Here is a 14,398-nt window from a genome sequence, read left to right as displayed (position 1 = left end):
ACAGAGGTTCTGCTTTAATTTGTGACAAACGTCAATGAAACCAAGGCAACTGTTTTTTTTTTTTTTTTTTAACCCACCTGACTCCAAATTTACCAAACAATCTGCACTGTTAGCATCTTCAAATGTTTCTTAAATCAGGATATAATGTGTAAAAGATGACCTGAGTTGACTGAAACAACAACAACAACAACACACACACAAGCAGAAAGTAGGCAAACTTACAGAATTGACGATGCCTTTGAGTGCGTGGAAGCCATCTTTGACAGGAAACACTTGGTCCTTGGTGTCGGCGATGTCAGCGAGCTGTCGGTATCACCACAGAGAGAGAGAGAGAGAGCGGAGTAAACGAGAAGTACGGCCGATTTAATCGTGCTTTCTTCTTTTTCTGTTTTCCTCTTTATGACTGAGCACTGTCTTTCCTTTCATATCATGGGCAAGAGCAGACATAGCAGATGGCATGACTGTGGCAAACACTTTGCTCAACCATAAAAAAAAAAAGAAAAAAAAAAACCCATTGCAGCACAAACTGGGAGCAATATCGCCTTTGTTTTTGACTTAATAGGCGCTCATCACTGGATGGTTACCGATGGTTACGAGGTACAGGCCGCCATGTTGGAAGAAAGACAGTAAAACTACACATCGACCTGACATGAGAAGGAAAACGTCTGACTTCTGTGCAGACAGTCTGTACAGTCATACAATGCAATTGTGTAAATTGTATGTAAGTCAAGAGTCTTTTGATCCTACACACCTGTCACCAAGATCTTATGTTGTGCAAGAAGTGTTTTGGCACAATTCAGAGATTGAATATGTGTCAGTCTTGACAGGAAGAACGATAACTCGCTTACTGCTTGCAAAGAACTTCCCAAAAAAGACTTCCTATAACACTTCTACTGTACTTTAACAGAGTTCAATGATTAAGCAAACCATCTCAGCATCTGTGTTTCTGATAAACAGATGTCTAATATCTCTGCATTTTGCATGTAGTTTCCATTATTTGACTACTTGTAGATGGTTGTTGTGTTGTAATAACCCTGTTATCATTCAGCCAGCGGGTTCCAACCTGGTGTATACTGTATGTAAAGCTGCTGAATAATTGTTTTAGTCATTTCTTAAGGAAAAGTACCATTTATTCACTGGTTGTAGCTTCTCAAATTGGAAGTTTTTCAGCTTTTCTGTGTTGTTCATGATAGTAAACTGAATATCTTTAGGTTTTTGATGGTTGATCAGACAAAAAAGGGGATTTTAGACATTACAACAGGCATTTTTCACCATTTTCTGGTGAAAAATGCCTGTTGTAGACTTCAACATCCATCAAGCTCTAAACCTTCATAAGGAGCACTTTACTTTGGTGACAATTTTGAACATATCAGAGAAGTGGAGTACGCTGCAAGAGACGGTTGAGAAGTTTCTTTTTGCTGCTATTAGAATCCATTTTAATAGAAAATAATTCAAGCAGATCACAGCTGAAACTTTTTAGAGTTACCTTTCAAGCCAACAGGAGGCAGGTGAACGATACAGAGAAGATAATAAGACATGAAGTTTCCACACAGGTAACAGCTCTGATCTTACTAGTGTTTACCCTTCTTGCCACTCTTCAAACATGACAGCATGTTGTTTGCTACAAACGGTAATCACTCAGCATACAGTCAGAGACAGACTTCACCGTGTTCGGCTGCCGCAGATTAAGACTCCAGCTCTCTTACCTGCTGCTCATCAAAGTCCTTGATACCCACACAGTAGACGCGAGCGCCGTATGTCCTCGCCTGTTCAGCCTGCGGATCAGATAAACGTGTAAATGATGTGAGAGTTCAACAAGTTGAATACAAGAAAAAGAAGGAAAACACACTATGAAACAGAACTCATTCTATATGGTAGTAATGTAAATAAGTAAACAAGTAAAATTTTAAAAATAAATCGACAATATGAACCTCACCGCTTTCACTGTGAGCTCATGAACGTACACTTCCAGTTTCCCGTCCGTCAAAGCCAGGATGATGCTGGAGGATTTAGACGTCTGTGATTTTATCTGAGCTGCGGCCTTTAGGTTCGAACCAACGACAAAACACTTCATCAGATCCCAGCTTAACAATTTACCTGTATTGAGTATTACTGTAAGTTATTCGAGAGGGTAAACTGACCTCTTTTATTCCCTCGTGCATGTACGTTTCACCCGCTGGAGACACGGCTCGCAGGCGCTTCAACCCTTCATCGATCTTGTATCTTAAAAAAAAAACACATCAAATAAATGATTTTCCTTCCTGTGTGCTTATTCTTTAACATTGTTGGTTTCTGTATTACCACTGGAAAAAACATGCATGTCAATATCCCTTCATTCAGATCTATTTGTATAGCAAATTTTGTGTTAATGGTTCCAATAAAAGAGACAGTTTGTTCTTGTAATAAATATGAAAAGAGAAGCTATTCCAAGCGCCATACGGTGAACATGTTTATCTAGAGTGTCTCAAAGTCTTTTTTTTTTTGGCATTTGGTGAACCAGTGAGAATTGAAACTATTCTCACCACACAAACATTTCATCTTAACTCAGCCTGCAAGAAGTTTATGGTAACCTGAGTGAAGATTTTCATGCTGTATGACTACAACAGAGTAAAATATACATCACATACTGTATAACTGCTCCAGAATCAGTGTTACATTGATGTGAATTACAGCTGTGCACTATGTTAAGTCAGTATTTACAAACTGTACACTTCAAGACGGTGCATATAAGCCTCTACGCTGCTATATTATATATTTTGTTTGTTATATTAAAAGTGATGCATACCCTTTATGTGAGCCTGCACTTTATTATCATTCATGCACTTTTATCTATTAAGCAAAACTGCATCAGTTTACTGTTGTTTTACTACTTAAAATGACATTATTTTACTGTTTTTTGTGCCAGTCTTGGATTTCTTAGAGAGAATGACAAGAAATATGTAGTTTCTAAAAGTAAGTGAAGGGAATATGGAAGAAAAAATAACACTAATACCCCCTACATGGAAAAGCAAAGATAGTTAAAGAAGAAACAGAAATACTTTCTTTGTCTTTATCTTGTTATATATTATGATATGAGAAAGTTTCTGGAAAAATCAGTAGAGACAATGTTAATTTAGCAAGTTAAATACCTGACAAATTAAGTTAATTTACCACAACAATGAGCAAAATTGACTTGTGACCTTGTCCACAACAGCCTAATACACACAGAGATATAACTGTATAAACACACAGTTTACTGTATATCATCATATTGTCCAACACTAGTCAGTGGCCATTATTGTTGTAGGATATAAAAATAAATGTACTTCCTGTTTATGCTTTGCTTCCCTAAAAACATCTTAAGACATACTTTGAGGCATTTCATGTTAAAGTACAGTAAACATGGAAGCATATGTATGATGTATAAAGCACGAGATGATAATATGATGTAACAACAGTGTCAGAAAGGTATTCCAGAGAGGTCAGAGGTCAGTTACCTGTCTCCAGTCAGAGGCAGCAGGACTGTAGCTTGGGCTGAGAAAACAATGAAGGAGACTCTCAAGTTGGGGCTGAAGAGAAAAAACAACAAATAAAAAAAAAATTAGGAGGCAGAAATGCTTCATTTACTCGTAATATCTCGTTAGATTCAGCTAAAACAATATAATATAGTGATAAATTACCTCCATCCTTCATCCGCCTTATCAAACAACCACCCACTCAGCATCATTCAAGTTAAGGAGCATTAATATGGCATAAATAATGAAGCAAACAGAAGGGGATCTCTTAATGTCAACTAATATTAGTGTATGACTTAAAGCGGCTTCTGTCAAACCGAAGGAAGTGATTCATCAATTCACAGACACGGAACATGTTGTGATGATGAGTCACGAGTAAACACACACATGCACACATACATCCTGTTGCACAAATACTTTGTACCTGCGACTTTAAGGTTGTGAACAGACACCGGACGGACGCTCTGATGTGTCCGCAGAGTCCGGCATCAGACCGACTCTTTCAGTCTGTGAAGGCAGAACTGTTTACATTCGGTATCTGGGTCATATCGGAGCGTTCGGACTCCTCAGCTTATTCATATAAACTAGTTTTATTTGCAAACACAGCTGGTTCCTGAGTAAATATCCAGCTGAGATTAGTGAAAACAAAAGAGAAATAAGGAAACTCCTTTCACTAAAAACGTGCTTGAAAAACTTCATAGTTTTGTGTTTAAAAATTGTGAAACAACTTTCTTTTGCAGTGAACGCCCACACGTTTAAAACTGATCTGCTCTCGGACATAAGTGACCAAATACTGTTTCTTAGTCACTGTTACTGTTGTTGCAGTGCATGACTTTATAACCTTGTAGAGCAATATAATCACTGAGTCCAGTCTACAGCCTCATGTCACCTCACATATAGAAGAATGATCCAATCAGATTTTAAATAAAAAACTGAAAAAACGAGAATTGTCTCTTTATAAAATCTTTAAATGCTATAAGTAACAAGTAACTTCTGCCGGACATAAATGTGGAAGACGAAAAGATGGAGGACAAGTAGGAAGTCTCTGCGAAACAGATACTTGATTACCATGTAAAGTGCTTAAGTGCAGAAGTCGAGTAGATGAACACAGTTACTTCCCACCTTTGTTACAAGCACAGACGACAGAGCGACTTTAACTTTGGATAATGAAGCTGACAAGTGTTTCCTTCAGAGATCCTTTGAGAAGCCTTTCGGAGCATAAGGAGAGGTGCTGATATTTCTCACCCACATGACACATGGCCCCAGTCGCGATTCCTCCCCCAGAAAAATAGTGCAATCTTTAAACCACACGGCCAGATTTGGCAGGGTGCGGCTGTAGCATCCTGTCCGCAAGTGTCAGAGCTATACAGTAATGCGGGCTAAAAAGCCACCACTCAAGTCATAAATGAGACATTTTTGGGCGGCGGCTTCACAACAAAGTTTCAGAAGAGCTTATGATTGTCTGTTACCTCTTCAGCAGCAATGAGATATTTTCTATTTCTAAGAAAGAGTCGAGATAAAGAAGCAGCGATGCCAAGGACAAATCAGAGGGTGGTGGTGGTGGTGGGATTTTTTTTTTCTTCATGGGGGGGATTGGGTGGGGAGGGGGGGGGGGTGGTTGATGAAGTAGACCAGTTTGCTCCACATGGCGGAACAGAAGTGATCTTGGTGAGCGAGTATTGTTTAGCAGATTGTCCTCGTCGCCTTCCAGTGTTCTTTTGCTTTACTGTACATTGTCTGCCTGTCAGCCGTTCTGTGGTGGAAGCAAGGGGATAAGTGTGGAGAGCCGGACCCCCCCCTCCCCCCCTCCCCTCCCCGGTGCAAATGGCCATTCTCACAGCCCAGAAGACTGCTCCTCTCTGCCACCCACTCCCACCTGGTGCCTTTGCTATTTTCTTCAACCAACCACTTCATTCTGGCTGGGTCGCTACCGTCTGTACTGTGCTGGCAGGCGCCGTTTGACTCAAACGTTATGCAAGCTGAACGTTTTAAAAGCGGCTTCTCCGGTTTTGTCTTCTTAATGAATTATGTGTAAAAAAAAAAAAAAAGGATGTAGTGGATTTTGCAATTTCGTAGTTTATAAAAACAGGTGGGAAGTAGTTTAAATCTGTGCCGCAGGCAGCACCTTATGTTGTGGGTTGTGTCTTATGGGATAAATATCTATAATTCCAACCATCCGGATATCAAATATATGTAAAATAAAGGGATTCACAGACAAAAGACTATTTTTCCAACCATTCACCTCATTCTTCTCAGTGCAAATGTCACTTTCTGAAGATGGGGAATGGCTTTTTTGGTAGGAAATTCATCTTATATTTACTGCATATTTGTGCTTTATTGTGTGCATCTTGATATTAATACACGCTGCTCTCAACATCAAATCATTGCATGTGTTTGTTCCATGCAATATGTGCAAGTTTAAATTGTTTTCACTTCATTATTGTTCTTATTTTAAAATATTGGCTTTATGAAACCCTTTTTAAGTCAGTGACAACAAACCACACACACAAAAACATTATTTTTCATCTCTAATAACAATGTATGATGTTGGCGCCGGTGACCTCATACTCACCTCACAAATCTGTCGGTGAGGTTCTTCACAAACGAGTAAATCTCGACCCAGTCACCAGCGACACTTCCAGACCTGAAACAAGATAACAACAGTCAGCTCGCAGCTCGTCGGCGGCAGCAGATTGTGTGCTGTGGAGTAAAATACTGTAGAGTATTTGTGCTTTGTACCACAACCACAGTTGGACATTAACACCAGCCACATGCTGGATAATTGTGCTGATAAGTCTGTCTACTACAGCAGCCACTTCAGCTGTTAGAACAGTCGACTGTTCACACAAGCTCTGCAATTCAAACAAATCTAGTTGGCTGGTGGAGATATAACAGTACAGATAGCGTTGATTTCTCAGTATACGAGTAGAAAAAGTGGTACAAGAGTAACTAATACTCATGAACAGGAAGTCATTAAGCAGAAGTGGAGGTTACTGTACTTAAATACAATTTTGAAGTTGTATTTGTACAGTCCAGTCACATATTCAATGTCCCAAAAAGCTTATAGGCCAACATCACGACGGCTTCTGATCCCAACAAACTCTTTAAGGCAAGAAAAAACAGCAATAATTCACATTTAAATATGTTCACTACCCATGTAGTAAATCCTACACAGGACTTTCCAAAGTCCTATAAGAAGAAAGTCTGTTTAAAAACAGTTAGTAAGTGCGTATATACATAAACGTGGGCATGTAGAGGAAGTACACAAGACTGGATGGATGGATGCACAATGTCTATCTGAGGTGCACATATGATATATATATATTCACAAGTGTTTATTCTTGTAGTTATATTTACATATCCTCTTCTTATATATTCAGGAAGTTGCACCTCCAGCCTCGTTGTACTGTGGCGAAATGACGATAAATGCTTTCTATTCTATTCTAAAATTAATCCATTAGTGAATACAAAGACCGTGCTACTATAAGACTATTACTGCACTTTTCCTCCATTTGTTTTCCTTGTTTCCTTCTTCCTTTTCTCCTCCCTTATTGTAATAGCTTCTTTCCTTTTGTCCCTGTCTTTCCTCACTTTTCTTCAATATGTTCTTCCTCAGTTCCCTCTTTCCTTCCTGTCTTAACTTCAGCTAGTGTGAAAGCATGAAAATCCCCAAAAACTGAAGATTTTACATACAGCAAAAGTAAATTCTACTATTCTTCTTGGGTACATTTTATTGTCAATACTTCTATTGTATTTTTTCACAAAAATGCTGCTGCTGCTTAATTTGTATGTTAAATAGTTTCTATTTTTCTCTGGATTACTCTTTAACTTGAGTTGATTTTATGATGATTGATGATGCACACTTTAACCCAGAAGAAGAAGAAAACAGTTATTTTTCTTGATTTAAATATAGTATTTTACCTTTAAGGGGTATTGCTACTTTTACTTGAATAACCCCCCCCCCACCCCCCCTCCCCCCGTACTTCTTCCTTTACTGTCTTTGTCTCATTAAAACTAATTAAGACTTGGTAATTGTTCAAAACGATGCATAAATTTCTCATTGTGTTCAAGGACAAACCAATGTTAGGTGGGTGTCAACCTGTAGCCCTTGGCCCTGTTCACCCCTCCATAAGTCAATCTGACCACAATGAACACAGTGTGTAAAAAGTGCCCTTGATGTAACGACAAAGAGGTAATTAAACCAATAATTACAATTCAATGTACAGTATGTGCGGCGAACATAAAACAGAAGAGTTTGACCATTAGGAGGCTCATCTTTCATGCCACCTCTATCTCCTCCCCGCTGCCCAAAGACAAGGTCACACGGCGGAGGGAAAGAGACGACGGCGGGGGTGAAGGAAAGTTCCACTGCACTTTGACAATATTGGAAGGTAATTAGTGGGGTTAATTGTGGTTGATGATGGCAGTGTGGTAACATGTTCTATTTTTACTGCTGTGGAACACATCTGTACGGATTTCATGGTGTTACTCATCTGCTCAGTGGTGTCAAATCTCACTTTTGCAATCTGTAACCTGCATTTCCACAACTTCCTTTCTATAGCTGAAACAATTATTATCAGTTGTTAGACAGAAAATTAATCAGCAACTACTTCGATATTAATCATTAAAGTAATTTTCAAGCAAAAATACCAAACACTCCTTCGTCCAATCCTCTCAATTTGAGGATTTTTTCTGTCTTATTTGATAGAAAACCAAATATCTTTGGGCTCTGACTGTTGGTTGGACAAAACAAACTATTTTAACCCTCCTGTTGTCCTCGGGTCAATTTTGATCAACTATAGTAAAAACAATTCATAATTGCTTAGTCAGGATACTGTTTTGGGTCAAAATTGACCCGAGGACAACGGGAGGGTTAAGACATCACTTTGGGCTTTAAAAGGTTGTGATTTGCCATTTTCCACTATTGTCTGTCCAAATGATTAACTGATTAATTGAAAATGATTGGAGGATTATAACCCTCCTGTTGTCCTCAGGTCAATTTTGACCCGGGAGGACAAAATTGAGGACTGACTACGAAATTATGAATTATTTTAACTATAGTTGAGATCAGAGGAAAATATGTTGATGGATTATGGCAGACTGGTTTATGTAAAAGTTTAGTCAGGATACTGTTTTAAAACCATTTCAATTTTTGTGGATGACAACACATAATGACACTTCGGGTCAATTTTGACCCAGGAGGACAACAAGAGGGTTAAGATAATTGCAACAATTGTTAGTTGCAGCCCTACTCCCATAATGCTGGAATAACAGTCTCTTCCCAACTCTTACAGCATATTCCCATAACGCTGGAATAATAATAGAGTGGGTTGTCCATTAATGTGAAGGTTGGTGGTTTGATCCCAGCTCCTCCAGTCCGCATGTTGAAGTTTCCTTGGGCAAGATACTGAACCCCAAATTGCTCCATCGGTGTGGACAGGAAGCACTGAATCGCTCCTGATGATTGCATAGCAGCCTCTGCCATCAGTGTATGAACGTTGCCAATGGATTGTAGAGCTCTTTGAGTGGTCGATAAGACTAGAAAGGTGAAATATAAATGCAGTCCATTTACCATTTACTACTGCTATCACTGCTCATGATTAGTTTCCAGATGTTCAGCTGCTGATTCCAAGTACACCAGCTTCTAAAGCTGGTCAATTATGCAATATAATATTAATACTGTCATCTAAGATTCAATATAATCTGGGATTCAGTTGCCATAATTTTGAGATATACCTTGTCTTTTTCACAACACGGTTATTGCACTTGTTTGGTGATCATTTTCCCAAAACATACTGCTTTCAAAATGTTTCCTAAAGCACCAATTAGAGGTCCTCACATTATATCACATAACCAGATGAAATTTTGCCCAGTTGTTATGGAAGATCACATGTTCAAATTTTCATTTTTATGAGCCTTTCAAACATTGTCAACTACTGTTTCCAAGGTATAGAATAAACTTCATTAAAAGAGCTATAAAAAATGGAAGATTTAAACATATAAGATGACAACTAGGAATACCATGTGATATAATCAAAAGCTCCAGAACAGCTTATAAATATACCTTGTGATGAGACAGCTTCCAAAGTCAAGAATGAACTTTCAATCTCAACACAATATTTCAGTTTGTCAGTGTTCCCTTGTGCTAATTCCCATCTGGTTGTTTTGTATAACGACAGTGAATTTTTAGGACATGTACTGTACCACCCACAACCATCAGTGACATAATAAATGTCACTTCACATTCATCAGAGGACGTTTCCACTGGAAAGAGCTACTTGAGTGTTTAAAAAAGTTGAGTGTTTATGAACTGGCTGCAGGTTGAAACATCATTACTCAGTGTCAGAAAACCAAACTGAACATTTTCTTTGTCCAGAATCACTGCTGCAAAGAATCTAGAGCCGCAAAAGTGCTGACATTAGATTCTTGGGTTCTCTAATCAGTAAAAGCAGGAAATACAAAAACAGTAGAGCTACTTATCAGTGGGGACAAAGTAAACTTCCTGCAAAGAGATGTGTAATAACATCTCGGATACTGCCAAGCTGATGATGAAGAAATCACCACAGACTTGACTTTTATAGTATTTTCACAAATCCCTTTGCATCACTTGCATATGTAAATTAAACAGACCCAACAGCTCACAAATGTAATAAAATGCAGACTAAATGATTTACTTGGTCAAACTTGTGCCAACAATCTCCATTATCATCCTGTAATTTGGCAATTTAGATAAGGGTGGGGTGCATGAAAACAGGTCAGGGGAACAGTGTTTCAACTCAAGGGCCCTGAGCGATGGCACGTTTCCAAGCTGGAGGAGGACAAGATAATAAATATTTGCTGTCGAGGCTGTAAACTCTCTGTAATATATATTGAAAGACTTTTTGCATGATGCTACTGCAGCTCTGCAAAGATTTTGCACACTGACTGAATCTGGCTGTGAAGTATTGTAGTGATGTTCAAAGCACTTCCTGTGTCTCTGCAGAAAAGGAAGTAGTACGTTGGCAAAGTCTCTTCTTAACAAGTAATGCATTTCTGTCTTGCTGGTTTGTATGATTCACACACAGCATTCAAAAGACCTCTCTGTGACCTTGGAAGATGTTGTTTTTGGTGATATTCTAGATAACAGACATATTAAGGTATTATAGGACAGTGGTAAAATTCCTGCAAGTTGATCCTACAGGACAGAGAGGATTGAAAACCTAGAATGCAACACTTTAGACTTGAAATGTTTCTTAGATCTATAAACTTACAAGGAATTTTAAAAAAAACTGTGAGAACTTCACTGTCAAGACAGATGACTGATTTTAAAATATATTTCAAAGTAGTAGGAAGTATTTTCTTGGTTATTGTGGGGGAGGAAGAGGTTTAAACCCTCCAGACTTAATTTGCAAGGTAAACTACTTGGTTAAGTAAGGGGAAGTCATGGTTATGGTTTGACTTGTGATACTGCATGAGGTTTATCTGAGTATTCTCTTCTTCCTTTGTATCAACTGAGCACTGAGCCAAACAGGGAGAGGCCTCAGTTATCTGTTAGTTCTGGACCAGATCCAACTAGGTCCAACATGATCACTCAGAAATTTCCAGATAAGGGATGAACATACAGTAGATAAGTGTGCTGTATTGTTTTTAGATTTTTTTTATTGTGATATTATTATTATTTCCAAGCTTGCACTGTATCAATTCATTTGAACTTTTTTTTGAGACTTCTGGTGAGTTTGGTAATGCAGAGAACATTGTGTCTGCTTTTATTTTTGCCAAGTTGCCAAAGCTACACACTGATTTGAAAGGTCTTAACTGTGCTGTGCAATGAAAACATCACTCTGACAATCAATAAAAAAGCAGGGATTACATTTAATGGAAAGTACTGACAGACTTTAGAAAGTTTCATATCTCTGCACTGATGATTTTCATACTGAACTGAAATAAATGAAGCTAATCATTGCATTCCTCTAAAATCTAAAACACTGCCTGGACCAATTTGGAAATAAGTTTTATTGTTTTTATTCCGTGCCATGCTTAATTTACTGGCAAATCTTATTGATTGTGTTTTGTGCTACTTAAATTTTATGCAAGTGTGTTGTGTTTATACTGTTTGACAGATAAAATCGGTATGGAACTTGACTAAACAAAACTCTGTGGTCCTTTCAGTAACCAGAGCGCTGATGGCTACCGAGCAGCTCCAAAGAAGCCGGTGTAGCTATCAGCTGCCCTTCTCATAAGCATATTAGCAATAACTAATAGGGCCCTACCTATGCTGGATTTTTGGGGCTGATGCCGATACAGATATTAGGGAGTAAAATGATTCCAATATCAATATATCGACTGATTATCTTATATAAACACAGAATACATACATGAACACACATGTTTTGCAATGATCTCTCAAATGTGGTTATCAAACACTTGTGATAAAGATATTTATAATGACATCAGCGCACTGAAACAGTAAAAATAGTAAAATGCTGCCTATATAACTTTAAAAAATAAAAAAATATATATCAGCGCATATCAGACAACATATACGCCAATACTGACCTATCTGTGATGGGCCAATATTGGCTGATAATATCAGCTGACCTATATATCAGTCGGGCTCTAATGGCTACCATTGAAAGACTGATGTGTTGACCAAATTTGGGCAGATGAGGTGTTATCACCTCTACTGTTGAACAGTAGTTCAACTTGACTTCCAGTTGAACTACTGTTGGGTTAACATCTGGTGTCTGCGAAGGCCATAGCATATGATTCACATCATTTTCATCAAACCATCCAGTGACCCCCTCGTGCCCTATGAATGGGGGGCATTGTCATCCTGGAAGAGATCCCTCCATTGATTTGCAGTGACCCTTCCCTCTAAGAGGACAACTGGACCCAAACCATGCCAGCAAAACGTGCCCCAAAGCATAACAGAGCCACCAGATCCCTTCACTGTAGGGGTCAAGCATTCAAACCTGTACCAGTTTTTCCCTTCATCACCCATCTGTATATGGACTTACTGAACCTGTCACTCCAAAACCCTTCCAACAACCATAACAGCAATAGATAACAGATAAGTCCTAACACACAATCAAGGTGGTGGATGGGATTGAGGTCAGGGCTCTGAGCAGGCCAGCCAAGTTCTTGCACACCAGAAAGAAATTGGAAAATAATTCCTTTATGAACTTGGCTTTCTGCACAGGCACTTTGCCATGTTGCAACAGGAAAGGGCCTTCCCCAAACTCTTGCCATTATTGTCTCAAATGCCCTTTCATCCGGTGCCATCAAGTCCTCCCTTTATTAAAAAGTATGTGGACACCCAGACCACATGGTTGCCATATGAGCATGTCGACGTACTTATGGCCAAATTAGTTCCCAAGTATAAACAAGCTGCTGTGCTGTTACCAACTTTGGTAACAGCTATCAAAAAAGAGCATATCTTGTAAAACCAGTAGCACAATAATTAGGTCAAAGAAAACTGTGTCACACCTGCGACAAAGCGAAGTACCACATCACTTCTCCTCTTCCTCCACAGGAAACAAAACAGTTTATAACATAATAATTTACAATATTATAACATTATAACATTTGGAGACGTTATCTTCTCCTGCAGAGTGCAACAGCAACTTTGTTTCAACTTTCTGGCTTCAAAAAGCGCGGAGAAAAGTCGGAAACACAAGCAGGCTCTTTGTGTTACTTACTTGTCTAAAACAAAGTAGAGGTCGTAGGCTCCTTTACAGGATGCCTCCTCTGCCCAGCAGGACGAAGCAAACAAACCCAAGAGAATCACAACAACCGCCGCTGAACTCCACCGACTCTTTCCATGGAAAAGTTCATCCTCGGCGGTAAAATGATGTGACAACTTATCCAACATTTTTGCAAAAAAAAAAAAAGTCAGTGAGACGTCTTGCGAAGAAAAAAAAAAGCAGTAAGTATCCGAGTCTTTAGATAGAGACGATAGAATACGACTTGCACATCCCACGGTGTGAAGAGCTACATGGCAAAGTTCCTCCAAAACAACCAAGTTAACAGATTGACTGTGAAATCAGGGAAATAACCGCTGCGACGTCATCGTTGTTTCTTCATCTTCCTGACTCAGTGTTCACTCACTCACATCCTCAGTAAGACCAAACCCGGCTCTTCAGATCACCTCGACTCTGTTTAGATGATAAACTGTAACGTTAACCCACTTCTAGTAGTGAACTTTACTGTTCACAAGTTCACTTCGGAGAAGAAGTTAAGCTGCCTTCAAGTCCTCCTCAAAAAACTCGTATTTCTGAGCGCTACAGGCGTAACTCTTTTACCGTTGATGGGAATGAATGTGAAGTAGTTACAAAATGAGTCATAACACGTTGGTGGCCTGTGTTTTGTTTTTAATACATGCAGGGTGAAATTATGCTGCATTTAACAGTAGACTGGAGAGGAGAAATGCTTACTAAGCATGCCACTGGACTTTAAATAAGTGATGGAAAAGTATAAAGATGACTATTTTTAATAGAAGTTTTGCAGCAGATTGCAAGCTGAAGTACTTCATTACAGGCTAAACTTTTACTGAGTACAAAAAAAGTAACAAAGAGTGTACTTGAGGATAAAAGTATTACTCATTGTGAACAGTGTTGAATCACTGATGCATATTATGAAAGCAGCATCTTATTGTTAAGGCTGGTCTAGTGAAGTCTAAATCTAACTGCTGTCTTGTATGTAATTCAAGGTAGTTTAATCTTTATAAATGCATCATATTTTGTTTAAATATGGAATTTCAACCAAACATAACATAATTGACATCAGATAAATGTATAGGAGTAAAAGTCCAGTATGTTTATATTGCATGTAATTAAATGCCAAAAAGTACTTATTTTCACCCTTATTTTTATTCAATTCTACTCATTTATTACTTAAATACTTGCTTAATGGTTTGGTTACAAAAT

At 38.6% G+C, this 14,398-nt stretch overlaps 1 protein-coding gene across 1 annotated transcript in view; it reads right to left on the bottom strand.

Moving 5' to 3' along the window:
* antxr2a (ANTXR cell adhesion molecule 2a) overlaps positions 1–13,742 on the bottom strand; it is a 76,858-nt gene extending 63,116 nt beyond the window's left edge. The window contains exons 1-7 of the mRNA XM_044332314.1: positions 13,172–13,742; positions 6,067–6,138; positions 3,477–3,548; positions 2,142–2,223; positions 1,937–2,041; positions 1,707–1,775; positions 223–303 (exon numbers count right to left, since the gene is read on the bottom strand). Coding sequence (XP_044188249.1) covers positions 223–303; positions 1,707–1,775; positions 1,937–2,041; positions 2,142–2,223; positions 3,477–3,548; positions 6,067–6,138; positions 13,172–13,344 — 654 coding nt within the window. The 5' untranslated portion in view covers positions 13,345–13,742. The remainder of the gene's footprint in view (positions 1–222; positions 304–1,706; positions 1,776–1,936; positions 2,042–2,141; positions 2,224–3,476; positions 3,549–6,066; positions 6,139–13,171) is intronic.
* Positions 13,743–14,398: the final 656 nt, after the last annotated feature.

This window comes from Thunnus albacares, chromosome 2 (genome assembly GCF_914725855.1).
Source record: "Thunnus albacares chromosome 2, fThuAlb1.1, whole genome shotgun sequence".
In the NCBI taxonomy this organism is placed as follows: domain Eukaryota; kingdom Metazoa; phylum Chordata; class Actinopteri; order Scombriformes; family Scombridae; genus Thunnus; species Thunnus albacares.
This window is presented reverse-complemented; position numbering and strand designations above follow the sequence as displayed.